This window comes from Monodon monoceros, unplaced genomic scaffold (assembly GCF_005190385.1).
Source record: "Monodon monoceros isolate NGI ecotype Baffin Bay Population unplaced genomic scaffold, NGI_Narwhal_1 Super_Scaffold_21, whole genome shotgun sequence".
Taxonomy (NCBI): Eukaryota; Metazoa; Chordata; class Mammalia; order Artiodactyla; family Monodontidae; genus Monodon; species Monodon monoceros.
The window spans coordinates 15,487,607-15,513,558 of NW_021703778.1; the positions used below are offsets into that span (position 1 = coordinate 15,487,607).

The 25,952-nt window shown below is 35.8% G+C and overlaps 1 protein-coding gene across 1 annotated transcript in view; it reads right to left on the bottom strand.

The window, feature by feature from the left end:
- Nucleotides 1-25,952, bottom strand: part of MALRD1 (MAM and LDL receptor class A domain containing 1) — a 579,678-nt gene that overhangs the window by 245,737 nt on the left and 307,989 nt on the right. Inside the window, exons 27-28 of the mRNA XM_029239293.1 lie at nucleotides 25,422-25,667; nucleotides 23,683-23,840 (exon numbers count right to left, since the gene is read on the bottom strand). Of these exons, the coding sequence (XP_029095126.1) occupies nucleotides 23,683-23,840; nucleotides 25,422-25,667 (404 nt within the window). The remainder of the gene's footprint in view (nucleotides 1-23,682; nucleotides 23,841-25,421; nucleotides 25,668-25,952) is intronic.

Genomic DNA, 25,952 nt, shown 5'->3' on the forward strand with positions numbered 1-25,952 from the left:
ATATATATATATATATATATATATATATATATATATATATATATATAAAAAAAATCTAAAAACTCATCTTATTCAGGGCATGTTTTCCACTTGGTTTATTTATCTCTAACTCAACACATTTAAAAATCATTGTATCCACCAAAGATTATTCTGACTGCCCCATGTGCTTAATTATATTTTTGGCATTAATTATATTTTTGGCATTTAAAAGAAAAAAAGATGTTTTCTCTACCTATTATTATTATTATTATTTTGCGGTACGCGGGCCTCTCACCATTGTGGCCTCTCCCGTTGCGGAGCACAGGCTCCGGACGCGCAGGCTCAGCGGCCATGGCTCACAGGGCCCAGCCTCTCCGCGGCATGTGGGATCTTCCCGGACCGGGACACGAACCCGTGTCCTCTGCATCGGCAGGCGGACTCTCAGCCACTGCGCCACCAGGGAAGCCCTATACCTATTATTTTAATTTCAGATGTAGAGCCATATTATGGTTTCAATAGGGTTTTATAGACTAGTTTCTGAAACAAACCATGATTTACAATATTGTTTCCACAGAAAAATGTGTTGCAAGTCCCAACCAGTGGATTTACTGATGATATTTTGGAAAATAAATCATTCACACATTTGAGGCTGCCTAAGAACAATATGAGGTCTGAAGTATTTGGCCTGTAGTAAAATATTATAGTTCATCAAGATACTCCCTGCATTTTTCATATTTATGTAGAAAACTATGCCATGTATAAGTTTTCCAAGCAATTTCGTAACACCCCGATTGTTCAAAAAAATTGCTAGGACTTCCCTGGTGGCGCAGTGGTTGAGAGTCCGCCTGCCGATGCAGGGGACACGGGTTCGTGCCCCGGTCTGGGAAGATCCCACATGCCACGGAGCGGCTGAGCCCATGAGCCATGGCCGCTGAGCCTGCGCTCCGCAACGGGAGAGGCCACAACAGTGAGAGTCCCGCGTACCGCAAAAAAAAAAAAAAAAAAAAAAAAAAAAGAAAGAAAATTGCTAGCCTACAGAATTCTTGGGGGGAAGAGGTGACTCAGAGGATGCTGGTTACAATACTGATTATCAATAGCTGTCACTAAGTCCTTACACTTGCCCTATATACTGAAGTGTAATCATTACATCCTTTCCCAGAACTTTAATATATTTCCGAAAGTAATTACCAAATTTTCACTTCCAACTCCAACATCTTTTGGCCACACGTACATAATTCAAATTACAAGCTGTGTGTCATGTAAACACTAAAACACAACCTAACACTAATTCATCAGCTTCGTCCCCCACACTAGGTTGATCTTCTTCCTGATTTCTCTGTTCTTCCTGCTTATAATTTTTTACCCTAATCACTCACACTAAAAGCTAGGATTGTTATACCTCTCTTCACGTGGCTTCCCAATTTCAATTCACAAACCACTTAGTTGACAATGTGTTTTCAAAAATGTATCCTATGGTTTCCATCCTATTTGTGACAAAACGGTTTATCAGTTATTTCTTTATGACAGTTTTAAATTACACCTGAATGGATTTTACTCTTTACCCCCTTATAGTGCATCCCATGTGTTAACGATGCAATAACCTTCTGGAAAAGGAGTAGAGATAATTTATCCAGGAGTCTAATTATTGAACACAGTATGCCATCAGATAAAACTCTGCATGGTCTAGAACTAGGAGACCTTCACTGAAAAAAACGACTAAACTATGTACCACATTTAAAAGGAAATTGAACTCAGAGGGAAGGAGTTAGGAGCAATGATGGGGAAAGAAACTGGTAAACACACTATCTAAAAAAAAAAAAACTTGCTGGCTATGTAGTGGGGGTAGAAAAATAAGGAGAAAATAGAGAAAAATAATCTGGTAGATGGGTGGAGAAGGATGGGGATATACATTGATGTTTCCTAAAATTCTTATATTTTTCATGATTAAAAGAGTAGTCAAATTAAATTGTGTCCACTAAATAAACAGATATTTAACATACAATTTTCAAAGCACAGGTCAAAAATTGCAAAAAAGAGAATCTCTCAAAATCAATCTAATAGAAAGCAGGAAATTGGCAAAAGAAGCCCAGGGCAAGCATAGTAACTGAGAATTATTATTGAAGTATGTTTTTTGTGCTTTCTCTGAGAACATAAATCTATCAGTGTCTCAGAGCTAAATCTGTAGTGTTGCGAAACAATAAAAAGTTAAAGCCATTTTACACAATGTCAGTGTAAAATTATTAATAGGCCCCAAATTTCAAAACTATCTAGTAGTAGTTCATCATTATCACGGGCTATGAAGTCAGAGAGACTTAAAAATTTTGAGCTTACGTTCCTCATTTGTAACATGAATAACTTTCATAATACTTTTAAGGGAATTATAGTACATCATGTATTGATATATGGTGTGCCTGCACATAGAACGTACTCCAAAATTGATGTTTATTATCACTTTTTTTCCCAAAGGTTTCAATCCATCTATAGGGGTTCAATTTATAGGAATAAAATTATCTTCTAAAATACATCATACAAGAATGACATTTTTTCCCTGTAAAATGAAATCTTTGATCTACATAGTAGTAATTTTTAATTTACTCAATGCATTAAGTATCTATACTTAACATTACTATGAGAGAGAATAAGTAATACACAAATCATGGATTTCCCTCAACAATGAGTAGGATTTTCATGGGAAAAATGGCAAGAGATTACTATTTTTATTGGTAAAAAGAACATGATAATTCTCTGACTTTCTAGTGGCTGACCCATCCTCCTCATGGCTCATTTTCCTACATTGATTTGTGAGTTCATTTCATTAGGTTGTGTGTTTAAATTCTGAATGTGTCCCTACGGGGCTTTAAGTTCAACCCTACAGGTTCCAGTTGTCCTACATTTATTTTAATGCTAATTTCTTAGCTTAGCATGTCTCCATCATGCAGATAGTATACATTGGGATTTCTCATTGAAGCATTTTACAAATCGGGGTTTTCAAGTTATTTCGGAGACTTTTTAGCCCCACACAAGACTCCTGAAAAATGGCAAACTTCCCTGTTGCTTTTCTTTGCTGGTTGATGGAGTTTTACTAGTATTGTTTTTATTAATTATTGATTCAATTTATGCAGGGTAATTTATGTGAACCCAAACCCACGTGTCCTTCTTTAAAAGAGTAGATTCCATTCTAAGCTTTTTCTAAGACAGTCAGATATTATGCAATTTACTTACACAATGATCAATATGAAGTAAAGAGATCTGAGAATGTGTGCGTACTGTTCTCCCACAAAGCTCATACTTTCTTTAAAATTCTTTAATATAGTTTTATAATTAAATAGCAAAATTTTCTCACACCAAACTCCAAATCACTGTTATGCTTAGAGAAGTCTAGGAAGGTACTTAGTGTCTCTTGGTTGTCTGCCTGCTAGTTGTTGAGTGAACGCTGTGTGTGGAATTCATAAATCTACATCCTACAGACTGAGAGACAGCCTTATGTGATGGTTAAGAGCTTGACTCCTCAAGCTGGACTGTCTAGATGTACACTCCAGCTCAACCTCTTCCTCAATTTAGCAAGTTAATGAGTACTCTGTAATGTAGTTAACCCATCTTAAGAAGAGTATTACAGTAACACCCTTTTCATCGAGTTAGTGTAAAGAATAAATGAGACAATGCATTTAGTTAAAAAGGTGCTTAGTTAATAGGAAGAGAATAAGAATAGCTACCATTCATTGCTCCATTAAGCACACATTTATGCCTATTACCTGTTAGGTGGGGTTTGGATAATACTGGTATCAGAGAACCCTAGGTAAATGCTAGCGGCTGCTGCAGCTACCAGTTTTCAGAATTAGCTATATCTATTCACAAACCTAAATATTTTAAATTATGATCTTCACAGCTTAGCTGAAAAGGGTAAGATGATGGAGTCTAAACAATAGCTCCCTATAACTCTGAATTTGATACATTCAGGGCTGGTCCCTACATCATGGTAGACAATTGCTACAGCGTACTTTAAAAACATCCTTCTTCCACTCACTGTTGCCTAAGAGGGTGACCCAATATTCAACTTCTTTCAACCCCAAAACTGTCCACCATATACCATACTAAATCATGTACTCATTGACAATACTTTCCTGAAAATCAAATTGTAGCACATTTGCCAAAAACGTCCAACTGAGAGACAGTTAATGAAACTAACCTGGAAAAAAACCTTTATGGTCAAATAACATCAAGAGAGACTATGTTGCTAGGAAACATTGACACCAGGAAGGTTCTTTCTTTAATGTTCTTTTACCAAAGTTCAATTTTTGATAGAGTGGGTGTTCAGGTCTGTAACCTCTGAGCTATCACACAAGCTAAATGGAATTCTTAGAATAATAAATTAATGATCAATTTACTGCTATCATGTAACATTTATTCCCAGCTATGGCTGGTTTAAAACAGGAAGGAAGGAAGGAAGGAAGGAAGGAAGGAAGGAAGGAAGGAAGGAAAGAGAGGGAAAGGAGGGAAGACAGTTCACTAACTTCTATTTCCACTCTCCGCTCTCCCTGCTTTTACCACCAAGGTTATTTCCTGAAGTGTACAGTGTTCACACTTAGCTGAGAGATTTAATTTAGATTTCCAGAGGTCAAGAGCCAGGCTTGTACTACGCAATTCTTTTGATTTGAAATGCCTGACTACAGCTTCACACCAAATGCAAATTTTAAAGTAGTGAGAAGAGTGTCTGTTTCCTAGACTTGACATTCACAAGGACTGCTTCAAGGTTCATTTAGAGTGATTTGAAATGAGGCTAAAAAAAATATAAACTAAACTTGGGTACAAAGTATCAAAAACTATTTACCCAACATTACTAATTTTTTAGAGAAATGAAAATCAAAACTACAATGAGGTATCATCTCATAACAGTCAGAATGGCCATCATCAAAAAGTCTACAAATAATAAATGCTGGAGAGGGTGTGGAGAAAAGGGAACCCTCCTACACTGTTGGTGGGAATGTAAATTGGTGCAGCCACTGTGGAAAACAGTATGGAGGTTCCTTTAAAAAACTAAAAATAGAACTATCATATGATCCTGCAATCCCACTCCTGGGCATATATCCAGAGAAAACCATAATTCGAAAAGATAAATGCACCTTAATGTTCATTGCAGCACTATTTACAATAGCCAAGACATGGAAGCAACCTAAATGTCCGTCGACGGATGAATTGATAAAGAAGATGTAATACGTACACATGATGGAATATTACTCAGTCATAAAAAAGAAACAAATGAAATAATGCCATTTGCAGCAACATGGATGGACCTAGAGATTATCATACTAAGTGAAGTCAGAGAAAGACAAATATCATGTGATATCACTTACATGTGGGATCTAAAAAAAAAATGATACAAATGAACTTATTTACAAAACAGAAGCAGACTCACAGACAAAGAAAACAAATTTATGGTTACCAAAGGGAAAAGGTGGTGGGGAGGGATAAATTAGGAACTTGGAAGTAACACATATACTCTACTATATATAAAATAGATAATCAACAAAGACCTACTACATAGCACAGGGAACTATACTCAATATTCTGTAATAACCTGTATGGGAAAAGAATCTGAAAAAGAATATATATATGCATACATATATGTAGCTGAATCACTTTGCTGTACACCTGAATCTAACACAACATTGTTAATCAACTGTACTTCAATAAAAAAAAACTAATTAATTAAAAAGAAACATTTACCATACTATCAGCTAAAATCTAAAACCCAACATGGGATAATATAGGCAATATGAAAAGCAAAGTGTGTGAAAATAATACATTTGAAAATAAGGATTGCTAAAATAAGAGTAAAGTTGAACTGTAAGTAGCCACAAATATTATCTGTGTATTAATTTCAGAACATGGCTTATAACAGACACAGAGCAAGCTACCAATTAACCAAAATCTGGAACACCATAAACTAAGATTATTACAGTGTCCATTTGTGGTAATATAATGACCTACAGATTCCACAGAGCTAAATATAATGTCATGATTAAGAAGATGGAAATACTTTCACATTGTATAAATTGCTGAGAAAGTTTAGCTGTATATAAAATGAAACAAATCACCATTTGGATTTGAATCTAACATTTAACGATTATTTTAAATTAAACTTCTTATTCTGAGATAATTGTAGATTCACATACAGTTTTAAGAAATAATACAGAGATACCCTTTGCTCAGTTCCCCCAGTGAAAACATCTTGTAAAACTCTAGTACAGTATCATCACCAGGAAGCTGACATTGGTACACAACATTCTGTCACCACAAGGATCACTCCTATCCCTCACTGTCGTCTTGTAGCTGCACCCACTTCTCTCCCACCTCCATCCCCTCCTCAACTCTTAGCAAGTACGAATCTGTTCATTTTTTAATAAATTCATCATTTCAAAAATGTTATATAAATGGAATCATATGGTCTACAAACTTTGGGGGTTATCTTCTTTCACTCAGCATAATTCTCTGGAGGTAGATCCAGGTTCTTGCATATATCAATAATATGTTCTTTTATCACCGAGTCAGTATCCATGGATATACCATAGTTCATTTATCCACTCACCCACTGAAGGACATATGGGTTATTTCTAGTTTTGGGCTATGAGAAATAATGCTGCTCTAAACATTTGTGTACAAGTTTTTGTGTGAACATAAGTCTTCCTTTCTCAGGAAGGAACATCTGGGAGTTTAATGACTAGATCATATGGTAGTTGCATGTCTATTTTTTTTTTAATTTGTTTAAGAAACTTCCAAACTGTTTTCCAGAGTGGCTGTACCACTTTGTAGTCTCATCAGGAACATATGAGTGACCCAGTGTCCCTACATCCTTCTTAGCCTTTGGTGTTGACACTTATTTATTTATTTTTATTTTAATCATTCTGATAGGTGTGCAGTGATATTTTATTGTGGATTTAACTTGTATTTCCCTAATAGCTAATAATGTTGAAAACCCTTTCATAATTTTTTTGTCATCTATTATAGTCTCTTTAGTGAAATGTCTCTCCATGTCTTTTGCCCATTATCTAATTCAATTGTTTATTTTGTTTGTTAATGTATTTCACTAATGCATGATTTTCATTGTTGGAACATACCACACATTATTTGATGGAGTCTATATATGCATTAGGAGGATAGAATATGTGTGATTCCTTGAAAAGACTCAAAGGAGGGTCAAAACAGAAGTGAAGGAGCAAAGATGGGAACTAGAACGTGCTGAAGGAAGAGCATGTGTGAAAATTTGATATTTCTTTTTCCTTTTGTGCTATGGGAATAGTCATATTCAGTCATTCTTCTATTGACTGACATTTGGGTCAGTCCTAGCTTAGAGCTTTTATAAACTCTCTGCTTTGAATTTTTTTCATGACTCTTGGACACACAAGCAATTATTTCTCTAGAGAATATACAAACAAGAAACAGAGCTGGATAATGGGATATATGCCTTCTCAATTTTACTTACTACTGCAGTTATTTTCCAAAATTGTTATACCAATTTACACTCCTACCGAGAATATACAAACGTTTCATTGCTTGTTCTACTTTCTTGGCAACACTTGGTATTGTCTTTTAAATTTTTGCTCAGCAATTGCAGACAAATACTAGCTGCCTGTGTTTTGATTTGCATTATCCTGATTACTACAGTGTGGGAGAATCTCTTCATATGGTTAGTGGCCGTTTGCACCTTCTCTTAGGTGGAATACCTACTTATGTCTTTTGCCCATTTGGCTATGCTTTAGCAATCTGCAGGAATTCTTTATTTATAGAGGAAATAGGGTAAGTTGGTTTAAAGTACAGATTCTGGATCTTAAATCTTGAGACTTAATCCAGGCTTATGTCCAGCCAGGTTTTAGAATGGATGGGGGTACAATCAAGACCAGAGGTGGAGGAGTTAGCCTTCATCAGCTAAGAGAGATCCCACCTCATTTAAAATAGGAAGAAAAGTTGTACATGTATTTGGAGAAAGAAGGTGGACACAAGGGTTATACGTAGAAAACTAAAAAAAAAATCTAAAATCATATTAATCATTAGATCATCCTCCTCATATTCAGTGCTTTATTGGAGAACCGGTACTCTGATAACAAAGTGTGGGCATTGGATTTTTTCTCCGTACAGAACTACTGAATGAGTTGTCTATGGCACTACATCATGTTAACACACTTCTATCTGTGAGATATGGGGATTATTTGAACATTTGTCATGTGGGAGATGGGGAATAATGTTTTTCTAATGGACTATGTTGGCATATCTCAATGCCCTTCCTTTACTTTAAAAATGAATATCTTGGGGCTTCCCTGGTGGTGCAGTGGTTGAGAATCTGCCTGCTAATGCAGGAGACACGGGTTCGAGCCCTGGTCTGGGAGGATCCCACATGCCGCGGAGCAACTAGGCCCGTGAGCCACAACTACTGAGCCTGCGCGTCTGGAGCCTGTGCTCCGCAACAAGAGAGGCCATGATAGTGAGAGGCCCGCGCACCGAGGTGAAGAGTGGCCCCCGCTTGACGCAACTAGAGAGAGCCCTCGCACAGAAATGAAGACCCAACACAGCAAAAATAAATAAATAAATTAAAAACCTATGCTTATCAATTCAAACTACAATGACATGAAATTAAAAAAACAAAACAAAACAACGAATATCTTAGTTTTACCTAGGTATGTATCTGTCATGAATAACCCACCTCATGACAACATTCTGCTTTTCTAAACATTATCTCCTAAATGACAGACATCCTTAGCCACGTTATGGGAAGCAAACAATAGCAGCCTGTGCTCTAAGCTTAACGCCTGATGGAACCTCATCATGGCTCAGCTATCACAGGCACGAAGTTCTATGCATCCAAACAGACAATGTGTGAAAATAAACACATTCTGGCATCAAAGAGAAGGACACTTAAACGGAAATAATATGAAAACTCCTGTTTAGACAAGTGACAGAACGCATTTTTGGATGATACATATCTTCATACAGTTTATTTTTAACAAAAGAACAAAAATATATGCTCTAAATTTTACTTTTTCTCCCTTTCCTAAGCTCACTTTTCATTAGGAATTAATAGAAAAAAATGACCTAAAACTTGTTAAATGCTTTATAGTTTCCAAAGCACACTCTCACCTATTATTATTTGGGTTTGATGATCCTAAAACTGCTTTATCTCATATTATGACCATCATTTTATACATATACATACATACATAGATACATATATATGTATATATATATATATATATATATATATATATGGTGGCTCATAGATGCAAAGTGATTTACCCAAGGTCATGAGTAATAAGTGGCACATCTGGGATTCAAATCTAAGTCTTTCTCTCTGGCTACATGTCCACTAATCTTCTGACATATCCTGAAGCCCACTATGAAATTCTGTCAGTTAAATACCTCACACCTTGGGAGATGAGCTGATATAAGTTGTGGTGTCTTTTATCACTCTGGCAAAAAGGAGGAAAAATGCATCCAAAGTCAAGAACAAGTGCTATGTTTAGGAGTGGTGTTATCTGAAACTGGCATCTCTCTATGCATTGGAAGGACAGATCATGTGATTCCTTGAAAGGCTCAAAGGAAGGTCAAAACTGAAGCAAAAAAAAAAAAAAAAAACCTGAAGCAAAGGAGTAAGACTGAGAACTAATTTTGTTTCCCTTCTTACTTTCCAAAATACTCATTAGATCCAACCCTTCTGTAAAATCTATGACATACACCTAAGTCTTGTGTTGGTGGTTTTGTTTTGAATGAATGGATAAGATCAAAGGGGAATATGGTTTTCTATGTTTAGTGAAAACAGCAAGGTAATTGTAGCAGAGCATCAAGTCAGGGGTCTCAGAGTCCCAGACAGAAACTAGAACAGAATAATCAATGGCTGAAAACATTGTTGAGAGTTTCAGATAAAAGTACACAATGCTGAGAAGCAGCTTCCTGGTAAGCAATTCACTGGGGGATATAAAAATAATCTCAAAAATATTAGATAATGGTTACCCTTCAAAGGGGAGATGGCCCTTCTTATGAACATAAATTTCCATAAAAGTAATGATTTTGTTCATGCAGCTCCTTCTACATTCTACTTGTAGTTCTTACTTCCTTCTTCAGATATAGCAAGGAAGATTTTCTTTTTCAAGATTTTTTTGATGTGGACCATTTTTAAAGTCTTTATTGAATTTTTTACAGTATTGCTTCTGTTTTTATATGTTTTGGTTTTTTGGCCACTAGGCATGTGGGATCTTAGCTCCCCAACCAGGGATCAAACCTGCACCTCTTGCTTTGGAAGGCGAAGTCTTAACCACTGGGCCACCAAGGAAGTCCCAAGGAAGATGTTTTAAGTATTCTTACCAAATTCAGAAATATTAAGAAAATTAATGTCAATACATGCAAAAGACTACCAATGCCTCATTTCCAGTCTCTTCTCAGAAATTAACCTTTTGCAAGATTTTTTTGTTGTCATTATGAAATTCCTACTGAATAAAATGCTAATTATTTTCATGAATACATACATAGACTTTTTGTTCACATAGATATATTCATAGGCCATTACAAGGAAAAAATTAGTAAGTTTCTTTCTCTTCTCTGTGTACAGAATTTCATGTATTTTCAAAGCAATTATCATACATGAGAAGGTACAGATGGATGAATTGAGTACTGTGCCTTGTATAATGATTCTGATCCTAGTGATTCACTTTGAAGTTTCTAAATTTAACAGAACTTTTCAAAAGTGCTGACTTAAAAAAAGTTAATACACGTTATGTGTGTGCAAAAATATAATATGGAGCTATCACTTCCCCCCAGAGACCTAGGAAAACAAAGTGAATCTATAGTCATCCATCAGTCATTCAAAACCATGCACTGCCATTTATTCGGCTCTAGGTCACTGTCCAGCTATGCTTGCATTTATAAAATTTTCTTAGAAATTTAATAGTATCTAAGCTACTCAGAAAAATACTATATGTTTGGGGCTAGAAAGTTTGGAGTAAAAAAATGGGAGATTTTCAAGAAAGCAGGATATCTCAGAAACTTCTAATGTGAAATAGAAAATACCACATCTTAGCTACAAATACATTATCTGGAAAAAAATTATCTGGAGCTCCAGATCAACAGTGTGCCTTTAACCATTTTATAAAGTATAAAAATATTTTTCAAGTACTGAGGTATCTGAAATATTGTATGAGTTTTTGCAAATGATGTTTATTGCTGTGTGGATAGAGTAGTAATAAAAGCATAAATGCACTATAAAATAACTACTAACTGTATATCTGTAAAAATAAAACTGTTCACAATCTTTCCTCATCTAAGTAAACAAAGTAAATTGCAAAAAAAAAAAAAAATTCAACTATATGTCCCCATCATATTTTGTGCTCAAATGTAGAAAGAAAATGAAAAAGAAAAAAATGTCCTTTAATTTTGACTATTTCTTTTTCTTAATTTATCTTCTGTTTAGACATCTTTAGGAAAAAAAAAACTTTAAAAAGAAAAAAATTGCTTGGCAAAAACTTAGCTTGTTCAGTGCCATTTGAAGTATTATTTTCTGCTTTTCAATATATGTATGTTCCCATATGTGTGTTTCTGTATGTTTTTTGACTACAAAGAAAAATTAGCTCCAATTTTAATGAAGCTAAGAAAGTTATTATTTTCATACTAACATAACTTTTCTCAAAAATAATTTAAATATCCCCCCTTCAAAATTGAGTCCTCCTCTAAACTAAATAATTTTCTCACCATTCTGTCATAATTCAGAAGGCATATGCATCTCTAACTTTGGTGAGATTTTATTTGCTGCATGACCCCAGTGAAGTCAAAAAGAGTCAAGTTAACTCATTAAAAATATGACTGCTAAAGGTCCTTAGGGCTCATGAATGCTGATGAAAAGAAATCCATAAATTCACAGAAAATATTATTTTACCCTTCTCTTTAACCTCAAGTCTCTGTGTCACTTCAATTGCTAACACTCAGAATAATGATCTCTCAGCTCGTAAAACTGAAGTAGTATGCTCTCTTGCCACCAGGAGGTTAGCATAAAAGAGGACAAAGCAATGTACAATGATCATCTGTAGGATGTAGTAAATGGCACATCTTGAATTGAAAATAATATTGATCTGTATCTGTAATCCGTAACAGTCTTCAGTGACTCAGTCATGGAAATGTGCATGTTAAAGTCTTAATATATGACTATATGATACAGTAAATAAAATGTTAAATTCTTGATCCATAAAGTAAATCCATAAATAAATGGTCTAATTCATAAAAAGAACAGTAATTCAGTGAAGTCCATGCTTATCTTTCTATTTTTCCATTCTTGAGAGAATGACATCAACCACAAGATGATACAGGGTTTTAAAATAGCACCACAAAGGTAGTGGTTTTATAAAGAATAAAGACTCAGTCTAGACTGCATAGACAATTCCATCTTTATGTCCCACCCCAAATATTCCCCCAGATCTTCCATTTTGTAAATTCCTTTTATTATATACTTACATATTGTTCTCCTTGTTTATATTTAAGTTCATTGAGATATTGGAAATCTGTCTTATTTATTCTAACAAGTATTTTATGTGCCTAAAATGAACTATTTATTATGGAGGAAACAAAAATAAATTGTACTTGTATCCTACCTTCAAGATAGTGGTAGAAAGTGACAAGGGCCAGAAGAATGTAGAAAAAGTCATAGATTTTTAAAAGTTATGGATAATGAAAAGGCATGGATAAGAGCATAGAAGATAAATGTGAATGGACAACATGTGGCACTATTTACTTGATGAGAAATATTTCAAGGGAAAAATTAAGTTTAGCAATGGTGTTAAAACTTGGAAAGCTTGCCCTTACAAACGATGCAGAATGATGTCCCTCACAAGAGAAGGAGGGTTCCCAGAACACCACAAATGGGACTTGCAGAGAGACATGTAGGAGGGTATAACATACATTTTTAAATGGGGTTAAAAATTAGTTCTTGGGGAGTAAAATCTTAGACATTGTAATGGTGTGTGGCCTTCCAAAGTTCAATGTTACCCAGAAAAATCTTATTCTTCAATATTTAATTAATCTTGTTGGGGTTTTTTAATTATCACATGAGTAGCACTGATACGGAAAATTACACAAAATGTATGCAAGACGAGTGCTACAAAATGCTGGTGAATAGATGGTTCTGACTGGAGAACCTTCTCTTGATTGATTGTTCAATCTTACGGTCATATCATGAGAAGTAACCACTGTGGGCCTATTGGCTGCCATTGACTGTTCTCTCAATGCTGTTTATGTTTAAGCCTAAGTGATTTTGTATATAACTTGGGCTATAAGAACTGAATGAAGAATTTATATATTTTTAATTTAAATCTACAAAAGCTATTCAACCCATCATGTCAATTGCTGAAAAGAAAATAATGTCAACAACGCTTGAATGAGTATCTAGCAGCTAAGCTGAAATGTGTTTTCTCATTCAAGCAGAAGTTAAAGTTCATTAAAAATAATCTTTAAGAATTTGATTTTTCAATTGATTTTCTTCTGTTGTTCAAAAAGCAGTTTGGGATTATTTTAAATTTGATTAACGCTATGACTAGTGTTTATACAAATTGCTAGTCTGCATTTATAATTTGGAACATTATTCACTATAAATGCATTACAAGTTACTCAATAACTATGGTTATAAAGCTAAAGCTAAAGATAATAAAAAGTCAGACATGACTGAAAATTACAAAAACAGTAAAAGTAAGCAATACTGTATTAAATAACAAAAATAAATTCATAGTACCAGAGAAACAAATGTATGCTGTAAACTTTAAAGGGTCAAATAAATGCTTACTTTAGTATTATCATTAATATTATATCTTTTTTTTTTTTCTTTTTGCGGTACGCGGGCCTCTCACTGCTGTGGCCTCTCCCGTTGCGGAGCACAGGCTCCGGACGCGCAGGCTCAGCGGCCATGGCCCACGGGCCCAGCCGCTCCGCGGCACGTGGGATCTTCCCGGACCGGGGCACGAACCCGCGTCCACTGCATCGGCAGGCAGACTCTCAACCACTGCGCCACCAGGGAAGCCCTATATCTTTAATCACTACCTGATAATTGGTAAATTCAGGATCCACTGAATACATCGTAGACTTCTCTACCTTTATGCATTCTTTCATTTGAAATATTCTCCCTTCTTTCCTCTGTTTATCCAAATTCTTCTTACCTTTCAAGATCCAGTTCAAATTTCTCTTATTTCCTCTAAACACTTTCATTCCACAAATATTTTAATAGCTTTTGAATTCCTAGAATATTGGATGGTTTGCTCTCTACAGTCAGCATTTAATTATATATGGAAATCCTGTACGTTCATGCATTCATTTCAAACACCTGTTATATGTTATATACACGAGGCCCTATGTTACATGCTACAGATAAGACAGGAAACAAGGCAGATACAGTCTCTGTACCATGAAAGCTCCCTAGACATCAGACAATAGAGCTCTACACGTAGACAGTCAAGATGCAGTGTGGTGGGGTCATGAGACGTAGACTCAGTGGTATGGGAACACATGCCACTCATCTAGGACCCACCCTGTGGACCCCAGAGAGCTTCCTGTTCCAGGAATATGGCAAATCATAAGTCATCCTCTCAGAAAGAGGACAACTTCAAAAGAGGGTAATTAAATATCAAAGAACATTCAGTTTTGGTGGGAGAGCTCCAAATGTTTCTGATAGACCGAGTACCACACTGCTGCTTTTGCCAACAGTTAAGTCCACTCTAAACTCACAAGCTCCACGAGCGCAAGGCATGTATATTCAGTAGAAGTTCACGGAAGATTGATTTGAATGCATGAATGGAAGCAAGGGGTGAAAAGAGCTGGGATTGAGCTTGCAAAGAAAAGTTGTAGTCCTAAACTAGGAATATTGTTAATTAGCAGTAAACAGTCTAAGTTAGTACACAGTACATCCAAACTGCCCAGCTTTTTTTAATTTACATCTCTCACATGATGGGATCCACAGAGGTAGGATCACAGCAGAATTTGCTACACTGCTTTGTTGGCACAATTTACAGATTATTAGAAAATATTCCTGACTTCTTTAGAAGACGTGGAGAGATGCACCAATCTGGAAAAAGTAAATTAAATATTTCTTCATTGTTAAAAATAGGTTTTAAACATTTGTTGTAACTAAAATTCACCAGAGATTACAGATAGGAATGTGCTACCTATTCATCTCTTATAGAGATAAGATTGCCAACATTATTAGGATTTTCACGTTCAGTTTGATAATACATACAAGGGTGAATCACAGATTTTTTCTCTACTCCAATTCTGTGATCTATAATTGGTAAAACATAACACCAACCTTGTAGCAGCCTCTGAGTCAGGCGTGTGATTCAGTTACAGCAGTCAGCCCACAGATAAGCAATTCTAACCAATTTTAGTAGAAACGTGTGTTGCAAACTCCAAAGAAAATTAACTGAGCAGGCGTTAAAAATTAATTGATGAGAACTTATGAGTTCCAGAAAGAGTTACTCTCATGTGCTGAAGACTATTTTAATTTTTCAGGCACTGCCCTCACTCCCCCAAATGAAATAAAATGAAAAGGAATGTTTTGCCATGGTAAATTGGTTTTAAACAGTTAAGATGCAAATATTATCGGGAAGTAAGCAAAAGTTGAAAGGAAATTAAGCTGCCCTCGGGATTCCTACATAGGGCAGTCCATATACAACAATCGCACCTATGAAGTTTCTGTCGGCAGATAAGAGTAAGCAAGTGAAGCTACTGGCCAATTATACCTTAAAATTAATTTTAAAATTAAAGTTAAATTTAAAAATGTGGTAAGTTACATTGTTTTTCTTCCCTTTCTTCTCCCAGATCTTATATTACACAGAAAGTCAATAGCGTGACTACTTAACGACATTTGAAAAGACACTCCTGAATCTGGGTGATAAATCTCGCAATATTTTAATCCATCAGCAGTCAGTTTGGAAGTTGCTGACTCTACCTGGCTGTGAGCCTGATAACCAGCGACTGAAACAGCTCTTTGCTGTGGCAGCACCTAAGCCCATTTAAAACTACCCTGCTCTGAACTTGGTTCAGATTGAATGTTATCTTCATTTTATGTTTATGTTTCAATGCCTTTATGTTTCAATTATTGGGAACTGGAGTTGCTTTTCCATGCAGAAAGTTCCTACTCAGATAAGGTATTTGGTTATAAATATAAACACTGAACATATAAGGTAGATACCCTTACAAAATAAAAAATTCTCAAGACCCCTTATATACAGAATATTGGTTTTCAAGAGGGTTGGAACATGGGTGAGGGAAATACATCTTTATTTTTACTAACTTCAACTAAAATTTGGTTATTTTCTTCAATCGTGAATACAGGCAACAAATCATAAGTATTAATAGTACCTGTGACTTTCTCACCAATAATAAAAACAAATATTTTAATATCACTTTAAAGTGCCATGATTATCTCAAAAATATCACTTATGCTTATCACCCTTTGAAATAGTAGCAGTTATCTCATCCTCTGCCAGATTTTGTCATTTAACACAAGTTTACTAAGTCACCATTTTGGACTTTAAAAAATATTTTAATAACTAGTATTAATTTAACTTGTTTCTTTGTAATTCTAGTATTTTATGCATTTATAACAGTATGCTGAGAATTAATGCAAAGTTCATCAGACTGCCAAAAAAGTCTGTAACACACACAAACACATACACAGACTATTGATTAAGAGCCCCTGATCTTGAAGATTCCTGCTTTTAATTTAGAGGTCTCAGTTTTCAAAGAGGGAAAAATAGTTATCAAGTTTGATCACACTAGAAAGCAGAGAGAAAGAGAGAGAGAGAGAGAGAGGGGAAGATTCTGAAAGAATAGATGTTTGCAACAGTTTTAAAGATTTCGTGTTTGAATAAAAATTAAGAGCTTTCATCTAGCTAGTTTTGTTCTTATAAAAATCAAATTACATTGCTTCCAATTCATTCTTTCTTCACCAACATTAAAGTGTAACTATTAAACATGATTTTGAAATTTTTGAATTATTTAGATATGAGGTAGAGTGATTTAGATAAATACGGTTATTATTACTAGATGTTGACAAGCTGTTAAAAAACAAACAAATAAAACTACAGAAGCTGCTAAACACAAAGTAATCCTCTCCCCTCTCTAACATGTGTGGGGACAGGCCTGTGGATTTATTAATATGCAGAGATGGAAATCCCTAATTTGTATGATCTCAGAGCCACTGGAAAACTTTGATGAACAGTAATATATTTGCCTCCTGGGTATGAGAATGTTTTAAAATCTAACAGCAGAAGTTGAGTGCAGTGGTTTAGAGCATGGATTTTGGAGTTAGAATTGGCTTTAATCCTGATGACACCACTTATTATTTATGTGACCTGGGTCTCAATTTCATGGTCTGTTAAATTAGGACAAAATATCTACCTTACAGATTTACTCTGAAGATTAAGTGAATTACTATGTGTAAAAAAAGACTTAGCACATTGTATAGAAAAAAGAAATTGGCCACGATATGGAAGTAACCTAAGTGTCAATCGACAGATGAATGGATAAAGAAGATGTGGGGTGTGTATATATATATATGTATATACACATATACATATATATATATACATATAAAGGAATATTACTCAGCCATTAATAAACAAATGAAATTTTGCCATTTGCAACAACATGGACGGACATAGAGAATATTATGCTACGTGAAATAAGTTAGAGAAAGACAAATACTGTATGTTTTCACTTATATGTGGAACCTGAAAAATAAAACAAAATGAATGAATATAACAAAACAAAAACAGACTCATAGATACAGACAACAAACTGGTGGTTACCAGTGGGGAGAGGGGTGGGGAGAGGGGCAAGATAGAAGAAGGGATTAAGAGGTAAAAAGTACCAGGCATAAAATAAATGAGATACATGGATGAAATGTACAGCATAGTGAAAATAACCAATATTTTATAATAGTTTTTAATGGAGTATAACCTATAAAAATATTGAATCACTCTGTTGTACACCTGAAACTTATATAACACTGTAAATCAACTATACTTCAATTAATAAAATTAGTCAATAACTAGAGGCTTGTCACAAGAGCAGTAGCAGTAGTGGGAACAGAAAGGGAAGTGAAACAGCAGTAATAGTAGTGAGAACAATCTTTAGAGCTGACCGTATGAGTCTCTTGAAAAGTAAAACTCTGGGATCAATTTAACTAAGTTGTTAGCATCTTAATAGAAATCTTAATAGAAGGGACTCCACTGGCTGCCTGTGAGTCATAGTGGGCAGCACTAGGAGGTAAAGGAAGAAGTGAGAAGTGAGAAGTTTAGAAAAATCTCACTTAGTCAAAAATAAACCTGAAATAAACATTGCCATGTTCTCTAAGGAACATTTATTTTACATAAATCATGGCATTGTGATCTTGTGACAACTAATTAATAAAACCCTGGGTGTGTTGATTTCGAGGCTATAGCTTCGAAATGCAAAGATCAACTTTTCTCCCTTGATTTGGTCAAGGTCACTAATATAGTAGCGCCCAATCTACGCAGATTGAATTGTTAATGTGCTGAAACAATGCCAGAAAAGCAAATAAAGTTCTGGTACTAAAGTTTAGTTTAATGGATTTACAGCCCTCAATGCACGTGACAGTCTTTGAAAAATCGATTTTCTCTATCCAGCTTCCATGTATCCTCTCTATCCATATTCTCTACATCCTTTACTCTGAAATAATGAATAAAATCCCAACAATGTGACTAAAATAGCATCAGATATTCAGTAGGCCGAAGAGATCAAAAGATGCCTAAATATAAAAATCTGTCTGACATATTCTTAGGCACGTTAGTATTAGCAATTAGTTGTAAACCTTCTCACATTAGGACTGTGGTGTGTGTGCCGGAGACAGGGTAGTGGTGGGTTAGGATGGTTGGAGAATGCCCACTTTTTTCAGTTGACTCTTAAACCCAACTGATGCTCATTGTTTGCTAGGTTGAGGGTAAAACAGAACCAGAACTTCCAGGCTTCTAAGTAGGCAAAGGAGTCTGGCCTTTCCTTTGTTGATCTGACATTTTCCACAGCCTATTGAACAAAATCTGTATTTCCATATTGAATATGATTTTTAGATAGAATTTCCAGGAAGTATGTAAGAGCTCTGAATTAGAAGTCAGAAAAATTGGATTTACATCTTAACTTTTTTCTTAAAATACCGTATAAGCTGGGACAAGAAATACAACCTCATAATCTTAATTCCTTCATCTGCAAAATGAAGAGTTTAAACATATTTCGAAGGACCCCACCAGCTCTAAAATTCCCTGAATCACTAAGCAAGATAAAGTAATAAGCTAATTTAATTACGTTCTTGCATCATAACTAGGTTGCTATAATCAGGAGGGCTCTCCTGGAATACATTATTTTTCTCCACTTCTGGCTTGAATATATTATGTTTTCTATCATGATGGCATAATGGATAGTCCTGAATGCCTTCAGTCAAATAGATTCAAATTCCCTACAGCATGCAGTCATCTTGATTAAAATATCAACAGTTTATCAAAGATGGAGTATTTCTAAAACACAATAATGCCCTTCAGGTAGCAGGTGTTCCTGCATTTTATTCACATGGCTAGTTGAAAAGATGCAAAGGTCTTCTGTTTCGTGATGAGACTAGATAGACTTTTTACCTATGAAAACACTTTATCAAGCACAAGTAAATTTAAAAATTCCCCCAAAATTCTTTTTAGCATATCAAAATCGACATATTACTCATAATTAATTAACCCCATCAGAAAACAAGTGACCAGAAAAATGTGTAAAATTAAATATAATTGTAAAAACAAGTTAATTTTTATGTGGAACTCTTACTCTACCCCTGAACATTTGTTTCATATTTTGTTTTAAATCTTAGATGGTTTGAAAAGTAATACATTTAAATTTAATGCAAAATTTAATACTGAATGTAAATGAGTTAAATGGTAGGTAAAAATGATAGATGTTATCAAGAACAAACATACTATTTTAAAAATGAAATATTACTACATTCAGAAAAAGATATGACCCATGTATTTTAATTTAGATGATCAACTTTCAATCTTCTCTCATAGAAAGACAGAAATCAGATTGTGTAACATTCTAATCTTAATTTTTATAATACCTGAGTTCAAGTCCTAGCTCATCCACTTACTTATAACCTTGGACTTCCTACTTAGCCCATCTGAGTTTTGACTGACTCACCCATTAAATGAACACAGTGGAATGGCAGGGATCACAAGCAATTCCCATGGACTAAATCCCACTTACAAAGTGGCTTGGCCCAAGCAGTGAGGGATAGCTAATAATCCTTCTACCTGGTAGACTCTTTGTTCTCATTAAAAAAAAAAAAAAAAAAAAAGCAAACTATTGTATTTAAAAAAGTAATTTCTCTTGAAAAACTGTAGCTACTTCATTTTATTGTGTGTGCTTTACATTCATAACTAAAGCAGACTTCAAGGAAAGAAAAAAATTAAGGTTAATTTCTCAATAAGATGCTCTTTCCACCTTCTCAGAATTCACCAATCACTTTAAGACACAAAGATTACATTTGATTTAATTACATCTCTTTAGTGAAAAGTCTTCATGTGACTGAAAGCAGGAAATATAGAAGGAAAATATAATATAGACAATATGTAAAATAGTACTGCTCTTCACTGAGTGTTTCCTAAAGCAGTAGCTTTGCCTTGCTGGGGTTTCCCTGAATTCACTCCTTTATAACAGGATAGTTTAAGAATCACACATATCCATTATAGGAATTATTATTCATTTTTCCCCTTAAAAAATGATTCTGTGCAATGAATATAGATCTCAGTAAAACAGAATCTCTATTTCATTATGAAGAGTAGAAAACTCAGTATTATCAGTGAGGAACACTGGGGATAAGGGTGAGGGGTGAACACATAAGTTTGGGATGTAAACATACCTGGATTCAAACTCCCATCTGTCACTGACTGGCTATGTGGCTATAGGATGGTTAGGTTCTTTCTATGGGACCCTCTTTAGTAAAATGGGGCTCACTTTATTTACCTCAGAGGGTTGTGCTAAGAATTACATGAAATAGTGTGTGTTGGTAAATGTAACTCTCAGTATGTATTATTCTGGTTGTGATCTGTAATCGATACTACCCTTTAAAACTAGATTGTCATTAAATTATTGGTCAGTGGTTACATGCCTTTTGCATCTCATTGCATGTATATATTTCAGACCTAGATTTCAGATTTTCCAGATTAGACTTTAATGTCGTGTATAACAGCCATTCCTGCACAAGAATTAACTCAAACAAGGGGTGTCCTGAGTCCAGCACTGGGCTCTGGGAGGGAACTACTCCCCTCTTGCAATCCCTTCATCCAGCAGTCCCTTCTCTGAAGAGCTGAGAGACATAAGGACTAAAGCCTCAAGGCTTTGCCTTAAATATTTTATAATGTATCTATTGAAATAGAATAAATATAAATGAACAGCCAGTGAGCAGGAAGAATTTCTGGAGTTGTGAGGGACACTCAGAAAAAAAGGAATAATCATGGTGGGCAAAAGTGGTCAAGGAATGTTTTGTGAAAGGCTGAATCTACCAGATTGTGCTGGACTTGGTATGGAGGGAAGAGGGGAACACAGAAGGAGGCATTCCTGAGGAAAGGCAGAGGAAACTGGGCCAGGGGCAACATATGTATAGATTGGGAACATTTTAAAAGATGAGGAATAAAGAAAGAAAGAAAAGGTAGCATCCCTGACCCTACTGTGCTTGCCATCTGGCTAGGACAATTTCCAACTAATGAGCAAGGTAAAAATCCAGCATGGTTCCACACAGAGAGAAGCCTAAGAAGTACTTTGTAATGATAATCAGAAATATGTATTGTTAATTACCAAAAATGAAACAATTGACCTAAAATTCATGAATATAAAATCAATATATATTATGAAAGATTTCTCTCCTTTGTAATAAATGTCACTGAATAATAATAGGCATATATATATATATATATATATATATTTTAATACGGTAGGAAAACGGGTCTCTAAAGATGCTGTTAAATGTCCATAGGAATCAACTGGAGGAAACATGGGAGCTCAACGTGACTTGATAGGAAGACTTATATTTCAAAATAGTTTAATTTTATATTTTATAGTAATATACTATAAGAGAGGAGAAATGTAAATATGAGTGAAACAAATAATAAAAGCAAAATCCAGTGTACCAAGTCCTTCACATGGTACTGTTGAAAAAAGAGAAAAGAGGCTCAAAATGGAGTCACTTGTGCTAAGCCCCATGACAGGAAACTAACACTTAACACTTAACCTAACTGCAGTTTCAAGTTCCTTCAGGATTGTAGTCATAACCAGTCAGCACTAAGAAAGTAATCTGCCCAACAGAACCCTTCCATCCTCCTCAGAAGTGCAACCTTCCCTGAAGCAATGCATTTTTTGCTAGTAATTTCCTTTTTCTGCCCCCTTTCTGCCTTTAAAAACCTTTCCTTTTCCACAACTTGGCAGGGCTCCTTTCTATTTATTTGCTACCTGGGATGCTGTCCAATTCATAAATCGTTCAATAAAGCAATTTGACCTTTAAATTTACTCAGTTGAATTTTTGTTATTGAGCAGTACAGACCATATAATGCAGTATCACATTCAATAGAGTCCTGGCAAAATACTCTTACAAGAACTTGAAGGCTTACATACATTTCAGTAAGTTTTCATATTTAAATATAAGAATAAATCACTGTGGGACTGCTGCATGTATTTTATTAGGCAGGCTTTTCTGCATTATTATGGAAGAGTCCCAAAACATAAAGTTAACTCAGGTTTTAGATAAAACATGAACTATGCAGCATTAGCTATTCACATATATCAGGCCTTTGGTATTCTGGTCAGGCATTTTCTATCAGTGTCAGGGCACTTCACCGAAGCCCAGTGTGTGATAAAACAGCAATGGCCTCTAGAGCATGGTTTTAGAGTAAGCTTTCTTGGAATTCTAACGAGATTCTTGAAATGAACACACGTGTGCACACACACACACACACACACATACACACGCACACACACACTTATCTCCTTTTTGCTGCTGTTGTAACTTGCCAAAGAGTAAAGGTATATGAACCATGTCTCATTAATATTAATGTATACTTTGGTATTTTGGTCCCTGAACACTGTCACTCTGTTAAATGAAATTAAAGCCCTGACAGAAACATCTAATTAACCCACAGTAAGAAAATGCATGACTGTGTCATAGTTAATAAGCAGTTCAATGTAATCATACCTTCCTCATTCTCCTGATCGGTTCTGTCCTTTGCACGGTGTGTGCTTAGAACCAGAATGTCTAATATTAATTCCCTTAATGATTGCTCATATATGAGTTAAAATGGATAGCTGCTCTCCTTTCAGATGTACAAATAATCTAGTTTCTTTTACTGAGAAGGACTGGGAAAGAAATACCTAAACTTGTGTGTCTTAGACTAATTGTTACCATAAAAGGAGTCTCTGGGATTCAGTCATAACCACAGGGTACAACGCTGGGCTCAAAGCTGGTTCCCACGCCCAGTTTACCAAACTCCCCAGAGCATCTGAACCACAAGTAGCAGCTCCCTCTGATGGGAGGAGGCTTCCCAGGGCCAGGTAAGCAGAGTTGGGATAATCTCCTTTTGGCCATGTGCTGTCTTTAGGAAACTTCACTAAGCTCAGAGGCATTGCAGGAGAAGATCCTACCTTAATGAGGACCTGAATGGACCCTGTGGCTTTTGTGGATATATAATACCAGAAGCTCATGGTGCAGGCAGCGCTGGCTTCTTGCCACAGACCACTCTTGAGGTGTGCTTCTTCGCCCCGAAGGCCCACCGGAGTAGCCTCCAGATACAAGAAGTGCCCTGGGAACAAGATGGGATTCAGATAACGCAAAAATGACATCGAGTGGATTATGTTAGCTTTTCCATCTTCGGGTTTTTAATTACATTTCTAGGATCTGAACTGCCCAAGGTATTTCTGCTTGAAAGAGAAAGGAAATCTAGTAGTGTTGCCTCTGGCTCACTGACAGAGCAATATCCAACTGTCTCTGTTCTAGCAAAGTACTTCACGGTATGCAGATTAACTGACCTGACAGGGTATTTATGCCTTGGACTCAACAAGATAGTTATAGAAATTATTTCATGGACTCCCCAGACTCTCCAGTTATTGTAAAACAATGCAAAGACTGCCTATGAAATACAAATAGAGGGATACGACATACTTTCAAGAATTCAGTCATCTGTTGAGTACATAAATGAAAGGCTGAGGATTTTAATATACAACACACAAGGAAAGATATTGAGTTTTCTGCTTGTGTATCCAAATATCCAAAACATTTTATGTATGCATAGCTGAGTGTTTGAATGAAACTTACACCTACCTTTCTTTGTCATGGCTGGTCTGGCTTGGAGAGCTTTGTTTTATCACAGGCCTGTGAAATGTCAATATTTCCTACTCTGTAGCATCCAGGAATTCAGGATCCCTTCTTTATTCTCCTAATGTCTTTTGCCCCTTGACCAATGAATCTGAGGCCTGACCTCAGCTCACTGTAAAAATGAGCCATACCTAGCACCCTTCACATAGATGATCTTACAGCTACAACTGCACGTCTCTACAGCTTTCTAACTGCTTTCCCCTTCATACAGATCATCTCATTTGATCTTGACAATCCCTGTTTGGTACACAGGGCAAATTCTATTATCTCCATTGGACAGATGAGAAGTTTGAGAATCTGAAAAGTTAAATGACTCTCTAATGATCAAATGAGTGGCAGAATTCACGGTTACTGATGACAAGTATGTGTCATTTAGGAAAGGTACCTGAGAGCAGCATATATTATCATCTATCTAAAATTATCAAAGTAATATTCAATTTTAATTACTCACTGTTATATGTTAAATGGTGTCCCCCAAAAGATGTGAAAGTCCTAATTCCAGCCCCTGTGACTGTGACCTTATTAGGAAATAGGGTCTGTGCTGATGATCAAGTTAAAATAAAGTCATGAGGGTGGGCCCTAGTCTAGTAAGACTGTTATAATAAAAAGGGGAAATTTAGACACAGAGATAGACATGCATAGAGGGAAGACAATGCAAAGACAGAAGGAGAGTACCACCTACAAGCCAAGTAGTGACTGAAGCTACCAGAAGCTAGGTGAGAGGCATGGAACAGATGATTCTCCTTCAAGGACCTCAAAAGGAACTAGCCCTACTGACACCTTGATTTCAGATTTCTAGCCTCCAAAACTGTGAGACAATAAACGTCTGCTGTTTGCACCACCCAGTCTGTGGCAGTCTGTTATGCAGTCCCAGGAAACAAATACACTTGTTAAACGTTTGACTTAGTTGCCCTGGCACCACGGTGGTCTCTCCAGATGCTCTCAGGGAAGATAACGTGATGCTCACTGTGAATGCGATTAGAGTGACTGGAACAACCTAATAACTTACCATTTTCATTTCCAAGTGTGTGGTCTCTGGGAGGTCTTAGGCTTTGAGGAGAGCCAACCCCCAAAACCCAATCAAAGTTTTCAGCCAAAGAGTTTTGCCAACCACACCAGCCTTTTTCAAAAGTACAGGAGCTACCGCAGTCATTTTCATCAGTATAATCTCCACAGTCGTCTACAAAATTACAGCTTTGCTCCGGTTTATAACATTTGCCATTCTGACATTCCCGATAACCATATGGACAGTAACCTAGAAAACAGAAAACAAACAAAGAAAGGATGAGGAAACACTCCTAACACGTTAGTGAGCTTAAAAGGTAGTAAGAGTAGATTCCCTTGAAAATGTAAAGAAACACAGTGTCCTTAGGAGTTTGGGATGTCTGACCCCTACCTCTCTCTCTCCTAATCCCCTCTAGGTTCTGGTCTATAGATCACTCACAAGCATCATTCAAAATGAAAAAAAAAAAAAAATTAAGCATCAATTTATTGATCTAGGAAAGTATCCCAGTCCTCCCCACATACAGCACTTCCTGTA